This window comes from Lagopus leucura, unplaced genomic scaffold (genome assembly GCF_019238085.1).
Source record: "Lagopus leucura isolate 7727_CA_CO unplaced genomic scaffold, USGS_WTPT01 Super-Scaffold_100044, whole genome shotgun sequence".
Classification (NCBI taxonomy): Eukaryota; Metazoa; Chordata; class Aves; order Galliformes; family Phasianidae; genus Lagopus; species Lagopus leucura.
Window position 1 is genome coordinate 2649298 of NW_024962291.1, and position 13991 is coordinate 2663288.

Consider the following 13991-nt stretch of genomic DNA (forward strand, 5'->3'; position numbering starts at 1 on the left):
AAAAAAAAAAAAAAAAAAAAAAAAAAAAAAAAAAAAAAAAAGACAGCGTTGACGTCACCCGCAGCCAATCAGCGCGGGAGGCGCAGAGCAGGGTGACGTCACCCCGCGGGCGCGGAGCGGCGCGGAGCCGCGGCTCGGGCAGAGGGCGCTGCTGCCCGCGGGGCTCGGCGAGTCACGTGACCCACCTGGCCCACCTGGCGCGCCCCGCTGCGCGGTTCTGTCCTTGCGGCGGCTCCGGCTTTAGCGGCCGATTAGGGCTTAGGAGCTTTAGGCTTTTGTTGGCGCTTATGAAATCGAGGGAGCCGACCTCTCCGCCGCCCGTGCTGATGCCGAATGTTCGGAATTAGCTCTCTTCTCTCCGGGTGCGCGGGGTCTCGGAGATCACCGAGGCTGGTTTGTTAGCCCTGAGCCTCGGCTCTTCTGCTGCAAGAATCAGTGCGAAGCGGATGGGTGCGGAAACCCCTGCACACCGGGGTCGCTCCGCCATGCTAGAAGGGAAGGCGTTTCGGCAGCTTCTCTCCAAACCCGGCTCTGGCACACCGCCGTCCCGGCCCGGGGTCAGATCCGACCCCCAAAGCATCTCCATGGCGGCAAACGGGAGGAGAGGAGGGGAGGTGGACAGAAAGGCTCGGTGTCCCGTACGGCCCCAGGGGCCCGGCAGCACCCGATGTTAGCGGGGGAGGCGATGGGGGAAGGCCGGGATGGTGCCGCGGTGGCAGAACAAAGCAGCGCCGCGCTGCCGGGCACCAGATGTGCGGCCGTTGTCATTGCCGGGACCGGGTCCCCCCCACTGTGTGCCGAGCAGCGATGCTGTGGCCACTTGCTCCTTGCTGGAGGAAGGTGCTCTGCTTTGGATAAAAACCTCTTGAGGGACAATTTGCCCCATTTGCCTCATTTTGGTTTGGATGGTTGTTTTTTTTTTTCTTTTTTTCCCCCTCTTTTTCTCATATTCCAGCACACCTGAAGATTGGTTGCATCCTAGCAATGTGTTTTGAATGCAAAGTATGTTTGCACACATCGTAATTTTTGCTCAAACGTTTTCCAAGACCCGTAATTGCCATCTCAAGCCAAGCACAAAACTCAAACTAAGCAGATTTCTGCCAAAGCAATGAGTCCAACAAGAGGCTTTTCCTCTGACCCACTGTTGTTCTAAACACCCAAAGAACTGCTTTCAGCATCAATCTGTGCTCGGCTGCTGGAGGCAGACAGTGCTGTGGGGAGTGTGAGGCTGGAGATATGCACAGTGCCATTTATCGGCTGCGTGCTGCAGCCATAGCTCTGCAGCTCTGCCTGAGGAATAAAGGGGAAAAAGCAGCAAAACGCATGCTGAATAAAATCCCTCTGCACGGAGCATGAGTCAAAGTCAGGGGATGGGAGGAGCAGGACCTTTGTACTGGGCACGGAGCGATCATGCTGCAGGATGCTGGAGGCTCTGTGAGGACAGCTCTGCACGGGGCTGAGGGCTCTCAGCACTGGACTCTTTCTTCCTACCCCGTGCAGAGTTTTGTTCAGCTGCTCATCAGTTGCTAGGGTTTTTTTTTTTGTTTTGTTTTCTATGCTGCTGAAATCGGTTTCAGTGATGAGAGCATCTGCTGCCATCTGTGCCTCCCACCCTTCCCGCATGGTGAGCTGGGCACTGTGGGGCCCGCTGTGCAGCATCCATCGTGCCTGGAGCAGCAGGCAGACCCACCAGCACCCCGCTGCTCCCCTGCATCTGCAGGACTCCAGCTGCACCCTAACCCTGAACCGAGATCTGATGGCACTGAGCAAAGGGGCAGCTCCAGCTCACAAAGCCCAGTGGAGCAGCACTGGAGGGAACACACAGGGATTTTGGGTGTTGGGGCTCCAGCACTGCCTCGTGCAAAATAGGGGCTGCTTGCTCACCCTGTGGGAAGCTGAGAATGCTGGAGCCGGGCTGACCGTCATTACCCAAACTGGGTGCCAGCTCTGCTCTCCCTTCTGCCCTATTTCTTGCAGTCAACTCATTGACGTAGAAGAGCCACGGGGTCACGGTTGCTGCTGGGAGGAAATCCAAACCAGTTCAACCCAGCTGGGATTTGCCTGCAAACTGGCTTGGCAGCCTCTATGCAGAGGTGGCAGCGCTGAGCCTCGGGCTTGCGTAAGTGTGTGGCATATGCTTACACACGAGGGCACCCTTCTCCCTGTGAGGTCCCATAGAGAGACTTCAGGAGACTGCCCAGAGCCACCTCTTGGTCTCCTGATGTGCTGCTGGAGAGTGCAGTGAAATCATCACGTGACGATGTAACCATCCTTCCTTCCTGAATTCAAAAGGCTTCTCAGGCATCTGACGGTTCCTCTCTCCCACCCCTCTGTTCAGTTGTTGCTTTTGCTGCTGAATGCAACAGAGGCTGCATCTTCACAGCCAAGAAAAGGTGTGAGCTGGAGTGAGCCCAGCAGAGCTGCGAGTGGCAGAAGTGAAAAGGCAGAGCAGCAGCACCAAATCTTTCCTTCTGCCGTGCTGATGGCAGCCTTGGCAAGCTCTCCCTCTCCAGAATGTTCCCACACCACTGAAAAAAGAAATCACAGTGATATTTGGCTGCTGCTTTTCATTCCCGTGTTCCCTCCGAGCTGAAACAAAGAAGGGGTGATCAATCCCTCTGCAGGTTTTGGTGCACCTCGGCCCTGCTGCAGCGTTTACACGGAGATGCCTCACCAAACGTGGGTGTTCTTGGCAGCAAATAATAAGCACAGTGGTGCTAATAATAGCCCAGCCTGGCAGGTGATGCATGAAAAATGCTGCAGTGTCAGTGCAATATTCCCCTGGTTCATTACAGCAGCAACCGCCCTCCCTCGACTGGGGCAGCCCGTGGAGGAAGAGATGGTGGCACTCATTTGTCACACTTGTTAGAGGCAGGAGGGATGGCTCTGGGTTGCATCCAGCTTTGTTTCAGCTCTGCCTTTATCTGAGCAACCTTGCTCCTGCATGCCAAGCCAGGGCTCTCCACATAGAAAACCACCTGTGAGGTGATCACCAGGGCAAAGCTCAAGGACTCTGCCCTTCTCCTTGTTGGACTTTAAGAGGTCAAGACAAAGGTCCATCACTTTGCCCATAGATGAAGTGCAGAGGAGCTCCGGGCAGCACTGATGTTCCTGAGGGCACTGTCCTGCTGCTGACATGCTTCATCACCTCGTCCCACATTTCTCCTCTGGAGTGTATGCCTCCTCCTGGTGCAACAAGGCTGGAAAAGCCTCAGTGAAGGGAAGAGAAACAGAGCAGACATTGCCGTGTGCTGAGGAGCTCATTTTACACCTGAAGATGAGGCAGCTGCAGCATATGCAATTAGAAAAGAGGTCAGGGAGCTGTATTTTATCCCAGGCCTGACCATTTGTTCATGCTATGACCTGGGGCTGATGGCACAGAGCTGACGTTTCGTGCAGCCTGGAGAGCCAAAGGTTCAGTCTACAGCTCTTCATTCTTGTACCACCGGTGGGGGGAGCCTGCCTCCTGGCTGCCTTGGCTCTGCCCGACGCCGATTGAGCATTGCAGGGGTCAGCGCAGTCCTGGCTCTCCAACCTGGCACACGTCCTCCTGCATCCCTCATCCCTGCCTGACACTCCCTTAAGCAGCCGCCGGGGACACAGGCATTGTCTCTTGCCAGTGAGCTGCGAGTCTCTGCTTCTTTGCCCTATCTCTTCAGCCATCCCCAGAGACTGGCATATCCCAAAGGCTCAGGGATATGTAGCTTCCCCTCAGCTCTCTCATCTTAAAAACTCAAGAAATACAAGGTGTTTTTTTAAGCAGCACATCGAATGTGGATGATTCATCCTGTCCCTTCCCTAGCATGCAGCGTTGTCCATCCTTCCTGTCTTTGTGCAAAAAGAGGGGAGACCAACCAGAGAAACAGGGGTCACCATCCCTAGGGGTGTTCAAGAACAGTGGAGATGTGGCACTGAGGGACATGGCCAGTGGGCATGGTGGGGATGGGTTGTGAGTGGACCTTGGTGATCTTAGAGGTCTTTTCCATCCTTTAATGATCCGATGATGCTACGATAATTGACCCAGCAGCAGCAGATATCAGAGGTATCTTTATTGACCGTGTTACGGAAATACAGTAGCACTTGGTTCACAGAGCACATGGAGTTCTCCGGAGATGCCTTTGTCCTCAACACTGCTGGGTGATCCCAAGGAGAAATTTGCCCCTTAATGCGCTGGGGTTGACCTGGAGGCATTGGGGCTCTCTGACACCAATACCCTAACACTCAGCCCTCCGGGATGGTTATCTCAACACATGAATTAAATTCAGTAGAACTGCATCACGGAAGGAAAACAACAGAACGTTGTGGGGCAGTGGGCAGTTTGAAAGCATCTGATATGCTCTGAGCCTTGGCCATCCCACTGCCCTTGGGCATGCCGCCTTCCTCCCAACCCTGTCTTGTAGCCCAAAGGCCTCTATGGCCATGCATCTGGCCACACATTTAGCTCTCAGCTTTGCACACTCACATTACACAGCTCCATTTGCCATGAAGTAAGATCTTCTTGGTGTCTTTTCCTTCCTACACAATTGCAAAAGTGAAACCCTTTCCTACAGCAGTCCACATACTGTTTACGAGCAGGAAGAGTACGCTTGCCCGGGCTGATAAACTCATTTATTTTTTATTTCTGTATTTACTTTTTTGATTTTTTTTAAATTATTCTTATTATTCTTTTTTTTTTATTATTTTTTATTTTTTTTAATTTTTATTTTTTTTGCCATCATGATGGGGTTGTTTTACTCTCGTGTCCTTGCTACAGGAAACAACTGCAGACACTTCTGGCATAGAGGCATCTTGGCGGCAGCGCTGCTGTTGGCCTCCTGCTAGTAATCAGTGAGGGGGTACCGCAGGAAGATGAAGATGAGGATGATACAGAAGGTGGCAAGGGCTGAGCTGGTGATGTTAAAAAGCCGGGCTGTCTTGGCATCTTCCACTGCACCATTTAAGTCATTGAGGAGTTTCTTATCCCGGACCTGAGGCAGAAAAACAAAATTAACTGGGAGATGTGCTGTGATACTATGTAATAAAATGATGTAATAAAAGTAATAATGCATCCCCAGAGAGATCTGGGTGCTGATGGACTCTCCCGTCATGCCATGACATCCTGGCAGCTCTGGGGTTTGCACCAGCTGGAGCAAGGTACCATAGGGCACTTCCCAGCTTGGAATAGTTTGCCCAAGAGGTGCAATGCCCCATCCTTAGAATCATTCAAGGTCAGGCTGGACAGGACTCTGAGCTCCTGACTGAGTTGTAGGTTTCCCCGTTCACTGCAGGGGAGTTGGACCAGATGGCTTTTAAGGGTCCCTTCCAACTCAAACCATTCTATGAACCTTACAGCACGGGTGCTGTCCTTGTTATCCTACAGGCTAGGACAACCATGGACTTCCCGCGTCCATGTCACCTGCTCGTCCCCACCTCCTCCAGGCTGCCAGGAGTAGCGATGACATGAGCAGGCAGCAGGTGGCACTGCCAGGCAGCGGATGGCATCGCTAGATGATAGATGGCCTCGCCAAGCCCTGGATGGCATCGCCAGACAACAGGTGGCATCACCAGGCAGGGATGGCAATGCTCACCCCTGGAATGTGCTCTATTCCTTTCCAGCACGGCCACATCCCCGTAGCCAGACCTCTCGCAGATGGCACTCAGCACCCGGAGCACAGAGGACGTGGCACCAGAGAATTTTGCCCAATTTCCCACATCGTGTTGGCAGCACCCTTGGGATGGTGCAGCGTGTGCGGTGCTGCTCGCTCAGTGCCAGAGGGCTCTGGAGCTGCGCTCCCGCTCACCCCCCGTGCTTGCTATCATGAGCAAGGTGCTGCTGGCTGAACGCTAGGTGTCGGTGGCAGGCTGTGAAATCCTGCAGCAGCCTCAGAGTCCTCCTAGAAACATAAAAAACCTCTTATCGACCAGGAGCTTTCTGCAAACATCCTGTGCCGCATTCAGCCCACGTCTCAGCCACTTTTTTTTTCTCTCTTCCTCCTGCAGTGCTCTCCTAGAAGCTTGATGCCACTTGCCCAGCACAGGGACAGGCTGCTGGACCCCTCTGTCCTTCTGGGCCATGCAGCTTCGCATCAATGTGCTGCCCTTCCTGCAGGGCTCTGAGCACAGACAGCAGCAGTGGGGCCAGCCAAGTGCACAAGGACCTGTACAGCAGTCAGGCATTGGCAGAAGCCTTTTCTCTATGTCTTTGCACTGAGTGGATGCCAGGGGAGTCCCAGCTCAATACCATGCTGTGGCCATCACATACTATGCTTGGCTTGGTAGCCTGCCTGGATGGGATGTGACCTCAGGGAAGGTGGCAATCCTGCTGCCCTTTGTGGCAGCTCTGTGCCCAGGATGGGTCACCTCAGGAACTGTTCTGTGGGTTTTGCATCCTCCCAAAAGCCTGGAGAGATGCGAAGCTCCAGTTTGCTGGAGTGGGCACCTTGAAGTGAAGGGCAGCCCCAAGGTATCCTCCTCTTCATACAGTCACAGAATCATTCAGGTTGGAAAAGACCACCAAGTCCAACCCTCAACCCATCCTCACCATGCCCACTGAGCCACATCCCTCAGTGCTACACCCACACAGCTCTTGAACACCTCCAGAAATGGTGACTTCATCATGGTGAGGATCCTGACCCATGCAGACCAGTGGGGCTGGTGCTCTGGGCTCTACACTCTTCTGCTTGCTGTGCCCTTGTGGGACCTGGTATTCCTGCCCTGAGATCTCCCCGCCTCCTCACCTTCTGCTCCTCCCTTCCCTGGAACTCTCTCCTAGCTTGCTCCTAGTGCTCCCACCTTTCATCCTTTCCCATGCTACACACCATCTCTCAACATCTTAATTTCTCCCTGGCCCCTCCATCTCCCTTTCCCTTCCCTTCATGGCAATGCCCCTGATTTAACCTTGCTTTAGGCTCCTTCCCCCTCCTGGTGGGCCCCTGGTTTCTTCTTTTCCCATCCACCTGCTCCTGCAGACCCTATAGGAAGTGGTGCTCTCCCCATGTTCTCTATCACCTGCAGCCCACATCTTTTCTCTTGCCCTTAGCTTTGCCCCCAGCCTCCTTGGTTGCATGCATCTCTCATTCTCACCAAGCCCTTTGGCGTAGTCCTTTCCTCTCCTCCCTTATTATTTTCCCACACACCTTATGACTTCAGCTGTCATCCTTATGCAAATATCCCATATTGGCCACTATCATTTACATTGCCTGTGAGTTCCAGGTGAATGACGGAGTCCCTGCGGCACACAAGCATAATGAAAAGGTGTTTCCTGCTCCAGACTGCTTGCGGTCTGAGCCTGGAAGCTGTCTCCTTTCTTCCCAAAGTGAGGACAGGTCCCCACGTCCATATAAACACCCTGACCCCGGATCAGGTGCTGTCTCAGTCCCAGACACTTTTCTTATCATCTTCACTTTGATCCTGCCCACCTTGCCTGAAGTTATCCTGGGATCCTGGTCCTTCTTCCCATGGAGATAGCTGATAGGTGAGGGTGGTTATCCCACATCTGCTGACTGGGGAGTTTCCCCAAAGCACTTCGAGGGCTGTGCTGGAGATCCACCCCATTCAAGGCTACTCCCTTCCCCTCCTTCAGCCCCATCACACATTCACCTCCCTCCATTCCTCTTCCACCAACGCTACATGCTGTCTCCTCGTTCCATCCCCACCCTTCCCATTCCTTTCCCACTTCCCATCTCAGCTTTCAGGCGCAGCTCTCACTCAGGAGCAGACGCTTGCGGGTGGGTACCAGTGCTGTGTCAGCTTTCCCAAGGAGACAAATGGTTTGCTGATAACGACTCTAATGAGGCCATGCTGAAGGCAGCCTGCGCTCAGTATTCAGCCTGCAGCTGGTGGAGGCACGCTTTGGGAAGAGGCTGGTTTGGCTGTAAACCCATTTCCCACACAGCGCTCTGCTTCCCTGCGCGTAAGGAGCTTTTTGCTCTGGAGCGAATCCTGTGGTTTATTTGCTCCGCAGATCAGCTGGGAGCAAATCCAGCCATCGTATCACCGTGTGCCTCACGCCTTGCTGGCAGCAAAGCTCTGAGAGCAGCCACACGGGTTGCCGGATGGGTTCCAAATGCCACTGGAGAGCCTTGCTGCCTTGATGTCAGTGCAGTCCAAGCACGGCTCCTGCAGTGGAGTTTATCCCAGCTCCTGCCTCGTTGCCTAATTGGTGCTCAGAGAGCTGTTGGTTTCCCCTGGTGCTCTCTAGAGATAGAGCTCCAGAGCAGGAGCTCCTGACACCGTGCTCCAATGCACCATTCATTACTGCTGGGAGTTAGGAAGAGGGGCAGCCCGTGGAGCCACAATGTGAGAGAGCTGCAGCAGTGCATTCTGATCAAAGGGAAGGAACCCAGAGTGCTGGAGTGGCCCTAAGCCTGCAGGGAGGTGACCAAAGGGCTTCATCTCCCTTGGTGCTGCCATTCATCTCCTCTGCCCCAGCCTAGTGCACACAGCTCTGAGTTGGCACAGCACTCCTGCTCCACCGCACTGACCTTGAGGTGCAGAAACAGCCCTGAGGGATATAATCTGAGAGCCACGGCTGCCAAGCACCTGTCCCACTATAGGGGAAACAGAGAGGCGTGCAGCATGGTATCACCCAGGAGCTCCTTATGGGTCACATGGAGAGCCTGGCTGGGATAGCATTGCATTCGTTCTACCCGACTTCATATATCTCTTTGTGTAAGAGCTTAAATACCTTGGTGAGCTGCTTTGGCATCTTTTTGAAGGACCACAGACAGGTCCCAGGTAGCAGCACAGGCACCCAGAGGCCCCACACCAGCTCAGTACTGAGTTGTGCACCCACTGTCAGAACATGCTGAAGCTGCTGGAAGTGCTACCATATGCTGGGGTGCCTGCAGAGACACCTATGGGCTCAGGGCACAAAGTGTCCCAATGCTCCTCTCAGTCTAGACCTAATGCTGCCACTGTTGCTGTGACCCCGTTCTGTCCCTCTTTCTGTCTCAGCACCCAGCCCAGTCTTGGGCAGCACCCACCAGCCTATCTGCCCCATGCTAATTTGTTTCCAAGGGCTGTGTGTTCCCCTCAAACAAGGAGCCACGGCTACCACAGACCTCCAGGGAATCCCTCCTACCCCCTGCTTCACAGGATGGCTCAGGCAGGTCCCGACCCCACTGCTGCCTGCAGCACAGGGACCACAGGGAGACCTGGTGTAGCTACGTGGTGCCCTGAAGATGAAAAACCTTAACTCTCTATTCTTCCTGCACGGGGACAACCCCAACCTCAGAGAAGGGAAACTGAGGCAGGGGACTGGTGCAGGCTGAGCCCAGGGCTGCCCAGCACTCCCTGCCCAGTGCTGCCTGGGGTTCATTGATCTGTTTCTATGACGAAGCTGGGCTGCATGCTGGCCTCCCGCTAAATGCTGCTGCCAATGCACGTCAGCTGGCTGCCTGTCCCCAGAGCGTGACCCACACAGGGCTGCCCCACAGCCGTGGGCTCTCTGTGGGTGTGTATGGCTCATTTCTAGGAAGGGAAGGGCAGCCCAGGGCCCTTTCCTGTGGCAGCTCCTGAGATGCTCCTGGGTGCTCCGGTGCTGAATCTCACATCCCAGCTAGGCTGCTCCCCTCACAGCTTTCATCTTTTGGGGATTTTAGTGGGAGATAAGACAAGAAGCAAAGAGGCAGCATTACCCTGTGCTGGCAACCTCTCCTACTACGACTTGACCAACAGTGCTTCCTGATGGCACCTACGGCTCCTGCCCCACAGTGCAGTGCTGCTGCATCTCATCCTACCAGGTCCCTGCCTGCCCCAAAGAAGTGATCGAGTGCCAGAGTGCAGGATGCCCATGTGGTATGTGCCACTGGGAAGGCGCATTTGGTCCAACTGCCCTTTCTCCACCAAACAACGCCTTCAGCTTCAAGCCACGTCGCCACCTCCCTGTCTCCATCCCCATCCCCACAGCCGGTGGTGCAACCTCCTGCTTTGATGGCACGGATGTGAGTTACCCCCGGCCCCAACGCGCTCCCCCTGGCGCTCAGCACTCACTTTCAGAGAATAGGCCAAAGCGATGAAGCCGAGGCAGCAGAAGTTGAGGTATACGAAGTTGAAGATGGACCAGAGATAGTAGTCATTCACCTCGCTGGTGTCGGGGTAGATCTCGATGACGGTGGTGGGGTTGGTCATGGTCTTCTTCTCCACCGAGTGCTTGCACGGGCCCGCCGGCCGCAGGCTGTCCCCTTTGCAGCCCTTGCTCTCCATCAGCTGAGCGGCAGAGGAGGGCGAGAGGACGGGCGAGGAGTGCCGGAGGGCCGGGGGCTTGGCGATGCATGCGAAGCAGCCCTGCTGGGGGCCCGGGGGGGGGTCGGGGGGCCCAGGCCGCCCCGTCAAAAGGGCACGGGGGGCCCAAGGGAGGGTCCTGCGTCCTCTCCGTGGTGGCGGCGGCGGCGGCGTCACCGCGCTCTGCCCTGGCGAAGTGAGAAATGGGGATGGAGGGGGGGGAGATAAGAAAGGGGGGGAAAAAGAAAGGGGAGAGGTGGGGGGGAGGCAGGAGAGAGACTGAGGGAGCGGGAGGCGGAGGAGAGAGCGGGGAGAGGAGCGGGGGAGAGGGCAGCGGAGGGAAGGAGGGGGGGATCGGAGGAAGGGGAGGGCAGCGCAGGGGGGCACGGGGCCGCATCTCGGGTGGGGATAGCGGGGCGAGGGGGGGGATCACGGGGCGACGCGAGGAGAAAGCAACACATCAAAGCGCAAAAAGCACTTGGGAAGAGCGGGGCGGGGTGGAGGGGGAGCGCTGCGGGGAGAGTTGCCAGACCGCCGCGCTGCCCCCGCCCGCAGTCCTCCGTCCGTCCGTCCCTCCGGCTGTGCCTCTGGCTGTCGGTCTGTCCGGGCCTTGTGCCGTCCGTCCCATCCCGGGATGGGGAGCGCGGGGGCCGCGGTCGGGCTGTGCCGAGCAGTGCGGGAGGCGGCTCAGTGCGGCACAGCGCCGCGTCCTCCCCGCTCCCCCCCTCTCGCTCCCGGCGTGGTTTTGTTATCATTGTTGTCATTATCGTTATTATTGTTATTATTTCGCCGAGCCCTCCCCTCTGCGGGATTCCTGCCGGGGCTGCATTCCCCCATCCCTTCCACCTGCCAGCAGCTCCCCCTTCCCTTTTGGTGAATATCGTGGCCGGAGAGGAGGAGGAAGAGGAGGAGGAGGAGGAAGGGGATGAGGACAGGGGATATGGAAGGGGGTGGGAAGAGGCTGCCTCCCCCTCCCTCGCCCCCCTCCGTAGCCGTGCCATTAGGAAAGCGGTGCACCTCTCGCTGCCCGTCCGTCCGTCCATCCGTCTCCTCGGAAGGCATCGGGAGGAGCGGCGGGGACACTACAGGGAGGGCTGCGGGAGCCGCAGCATATCCGGCTCAGCACTGCCTCTTCCTCGCCGCTGGAGCTGGGGATTGGGGGGGGCCGCGTCGGTGGGGGGGGGGGATACTTCGGGGCTGGGCAGCACCCCGAGTGTGCTTCTTGAGGGAGGGCTCGGCCCACTGCTCGTGCCTCCTGGAATGAGGAGCAGCCCGGCAGGAGCAGCCAGCTGGTTCCCCCAGCCCCAGTGTCACCCACAGGGACCATGGTACTTTATTCCCACGGATGTGGCAGGAAATCATGGGGTGAGGTGGGGCAAACAGTGCCATTTGTGCCCTTGGGTGGATGGAAAAGTGATAGTGATAGTAGCAGAGCTCATGGTATGGGTACAAGGTGTGTGGCTGCTCTGGAGTGGGCAGTAGGGATGCCACGAAGGACGGATGAGGCCAGGAGGACCTGGCCATGGTCACTGGCACAGGATTACAAAAAGGGCCTCCAAGTGCCACAAGGGCCGTGTGGGAACCCAAATCTGAGTGCTGCGGCGGCAGAGAGCAGCAGGGACAGGCAGGTCACTCAGGAGGACACACCATGTCACCCTGCAGGCCAGCCCGGCGCAGGTGGCTTTGTGATGGCAGCTGCAGAAGGGCAGCAGAGAAAGCTCAGAGAAATCCTGCAGATGAGCCACTAAGGCTTGTGAAGAGTTGGGTAAAATAAAAGCTTATGCAGGCATTACCTGCAGGGGAAGGGAAATCCTCACTAAGTGCTTTAAGCCTGCCCGCAACATGCTGAGTTAAGGAACAACGACTGACTCGTGCAGCTTTTTGCAGCCTGCAACCTTGCAGAGCATTCCTCCTCCAGGAGCAGCAATGCAACCTTTTGCAGGCAGGTTGCTGCCCATCCTAGGTTATGCCACTGTCCCGTGGCTTGGTGGGCTGAGGAGGTCCTAAATTCCACAGTGCTACTGTGTGTGTTGGAACTAACTGGAAAGCCAACACAACAGGCAGTCCTGGCTTTGATCCTGGATGTAGGCCCTGTAAACAAGCAGGGTAGCACGAAATTTCTGATTATGCCATTAATTCTCAAATTACAAGGTCCTGGGCATTGGCTAAACATTCAGAACCCCAGAGTGAAAACTCAAATCTTCTGCACAGCGAAAAATGATCATCAGGGAACCACATGGTCCCATAGAAGAACAATGACTTTAATAGTCAATGGGAAATAAGGCAAAAAATGAAGGGGAAATACAAGGGGCCAACAGTTTTATTTGGTGCAACCAAGCCTGCAGGGGACATCAAAGATCAAACCAGGTGGCTAACAGACACAACAGCATCGGCATGGGTAACTACCAGTGTCTACCAGAGGGATGAGACAAAAGGCTTCCTGAATCCCAAATTCCCTTCATGGCTTTCCTCTGAGGCATCTCATGGTGCTGGGGACAGGTACCAGCCTGGATGGGGCACAGCCCCACCTGTGTCTCATGTTCTTCCATGTCATTGGCTCCTCCACTCGCAAACAACAGGTTTACATCATTCCAGGATGAGCCTGTTGTTTGTTTATCTTGCAGAAGTTGTGTACTGCTCTCTTCCAAACGTCAGCAAAGGAGAGAGGATGAGTAGCAAGAAGGAAATCGGAGAGGATGTGGAGGAGGCAGCAGGGTGGTGCTGGAAGCATAGCCCCAACCGGGGAGGGCACATGCTGACATGAAGAGGGTTTTAAAGACTGGGTTGGATGAGGCCTCAGGTAACCTGATCCAGTGAGAGGCAACACTGTTCCCAGGGGGAGGGGTGTGGAACTGGAATTGTGCTTTGAGGTCCCTCTCAACCTAATCCCAGTTCTATGATAAGAATAATAAAAACAATAAAAAATTATGCATTATTTGTATACTCCTATTTTACGTGGGTTTTTAAAAGCCATGTGCATGTGAGAGAGAGCGCCCTCTAATTCGAGGACTACACAACAGGAAGGTATCTCCTACCCCAGAACAATTTTGTACCCATGCTGGAGATGCATATGCTACAGCACAATGGAGTATTGTAAGACATACTGTCAGAACTGAGACTTCCACCTCAAATCCTGCTCCAGCCTCCTGGAAGGCCATCAGCAGGACTCAACCCTCCTTCTCTCAACAGAGAAAGACCACAGGCACCTCAGTGCTCACTCCTGTTCTACCCTGGAAAGTCTTCAACGGATTGCCAAGCCTCACAAGCTGAGGTGGGCAGCAGCTTGGAAAGGTGGATCCCATCGTCCCACTTTCCCTGGGTTTCTCTCTCCTGTCTTCTGGCTTTCAGTCTCTACTCCTTTTCCCTTCCCAGTGGAGCCTAAAAATAAATAGATCAAAGAAAGAGCGGAAAAAGGAGTCACCAGTCCCAAACAACGTGCTTAGTCATTCGTGGTTATTAAAATAGTTTCTGTACGCAACAAATTGCTGCGCCAGCCAGAGCAGCGTGCTGCCTCCATAAACACAGGTCTGACTCCCCTCCCTGTGGGCTGGGGGAGAAGCAGCCTTTTGGCAACCCCCGAGGTAGCAGAGGAAGGATCAGACCAGGCACCCTGCTGCAGAGGAGAGGTGGAAGGAAAATATTTATCCTTTTTGAATTAGTGGAGACACTTTAATAAGCAGTAAGCCATCAAATTGTCACGCAGATGGAGTTCTGCAGAGGTGGTGCAGTAAACGAGAACTGATGCAAACCAGAGCATTTGCAGGTAATATAAGCCAGGGCTGAGTCCA

At 55.2% G+C, this 13991-nt stretch overlaps 1 protein-coding gene and 1 long non-coding RNA gene across 2 annotated transcripts in view; one reads left to right on the forward strand and one right to left on the reverse strand.

Annotated features, from left to right (window-relative positions):
- The window catches only part of LOC122187209, a 5216-nt gene extending 163 nt beyond the window's left edge, over positions 1-5053 (forward strand). The window contains exon 2 of the long non-coding RNA XR_006181258.1: positions 4754-5053. This is a non-coding gene — a long non-coding RNA (uncharacterized LOC122187209). The remainder of the gene's footprint in view (positions 1-4753) is intronic.
- Positions 4035-11264, reverse strand: IFITM10 (interferon induced transmembrane protein 10). The gene is given in 4 exon segments (XM_042884500.1): positions 4035-4967; positions 9973-10269; positions 10271-10391; positions 11221-11264. Coding segments are annotated over 4 exon segments (594 nt in total). The 5' UTR covers positions 11247-11264; the 3' UTR covers positions 4035-4817.
- Between the last annotated feature and the right edge of the window lie 2727 nt (positions 11265-13991).